At 51.0% G+C, this 741-nt stretch overlaps 1 protein-coding gene across 1 annotated transcript; it reads left to right on the top strand.

Moving 5' to 3' along the window:
• Positions 1 to 316: 316 nt before the first annotated feature.
• LOC109508993 (protein LSM14 homolog B-like) lies at positions 317 to 723 on the top strand (the record flags this gene model as incomplete). The annotated part of the gene is made up of 2 exons (XM_019858935.1): positions 317 to 473; positions 544 to 723. Coding segments are annotated over exons 1-2 (250 nt in total), but the record flags the coding sequence as incomplete, so codon positions are not given.
• Between the last annotated feature and the right edge of the window lie 18 nt (positions 724 to 741).

Genomic DNA, 741 nt, shown 5'->3' with positions numbered 1-741 from the left:
AAAAAAAATGTAGTGCGCTAGTATCCTCGAAAAGTTTTTTTTTTTTAAACGGCAACAGGCGCACGCTTGACTGGGTGGAGGGGCATGAATCGGGGATAGCTTCGACTAGACTCAAGAGATTCATACCGCAACGGCGGGACCATGGAAAAGAACATGGTCCCATGCAAAGTGAGGCTTGGTCGCCAGATGACGCTGTCCAATACTCTGTCATGACTTCTTTAAATGACCGTTTCTTTTTTTAATTAAATAACTCGCTATAGTCATGGTCATGCCAGGGCCTGCTTATAGTGGATATCGACTAAATGTTCAGCTTTCCATATGTCTCCTCTTTTGCCGTTGGAAGTCATCTCTCGGGAGCTCCCCTGGTGGATATCGGCCACGCTGGAGCCCTTACCAAGACGTGATGCCCACCTACAATCAGCTGGCTCCCGGCTCTCTCCTCAACCAGCAGTACGGCGCAGCGCAGGGTCTAGGTACGGTAGTCATCCACTTGCGCGTCTTTCTGCCGTCTGTCTGTGTCACAGTTTTATCGTGCGGTTCCAGGGTTCCACGGTATCCCCGCCAGAAGAGCTCCGATGGTCGAGCAAGCCGTTCAGACGGTTCCTTTGGCCAGCAGTGCTCAGAAAAAGGGGAAATCCTCAACTCAGCCGCAGCAGCTCAGACAGACTGTTCGTCCAGCCCAGCACGCCGTCTCCCAGGTTCAGAAAGAGAATGTCCCCAACAGTAAGATTATTTCAGATT

Source organism: Hippocampus comes, unplaced genomic scaffold, assembly GCF_001891065.2.
Source record: "Hippocampus comes isolate QL1 unplaced genomic scaffold, H_comes_QL1_v1.1 C16718690, whole genome shotgun sequence".
Taxonomy (NCBI): domain Eukaryota; kingdom Metazoa; phylum Chordata; class Actinopteri; order Syngnathiformes; family Syngnathidae; genus Hippocampus; species Hippocampus comes.
Note: the sequence above shows the minus strand (reverse complement) of the source record. Positions and strands in the feature narration are given on the sequence as shown.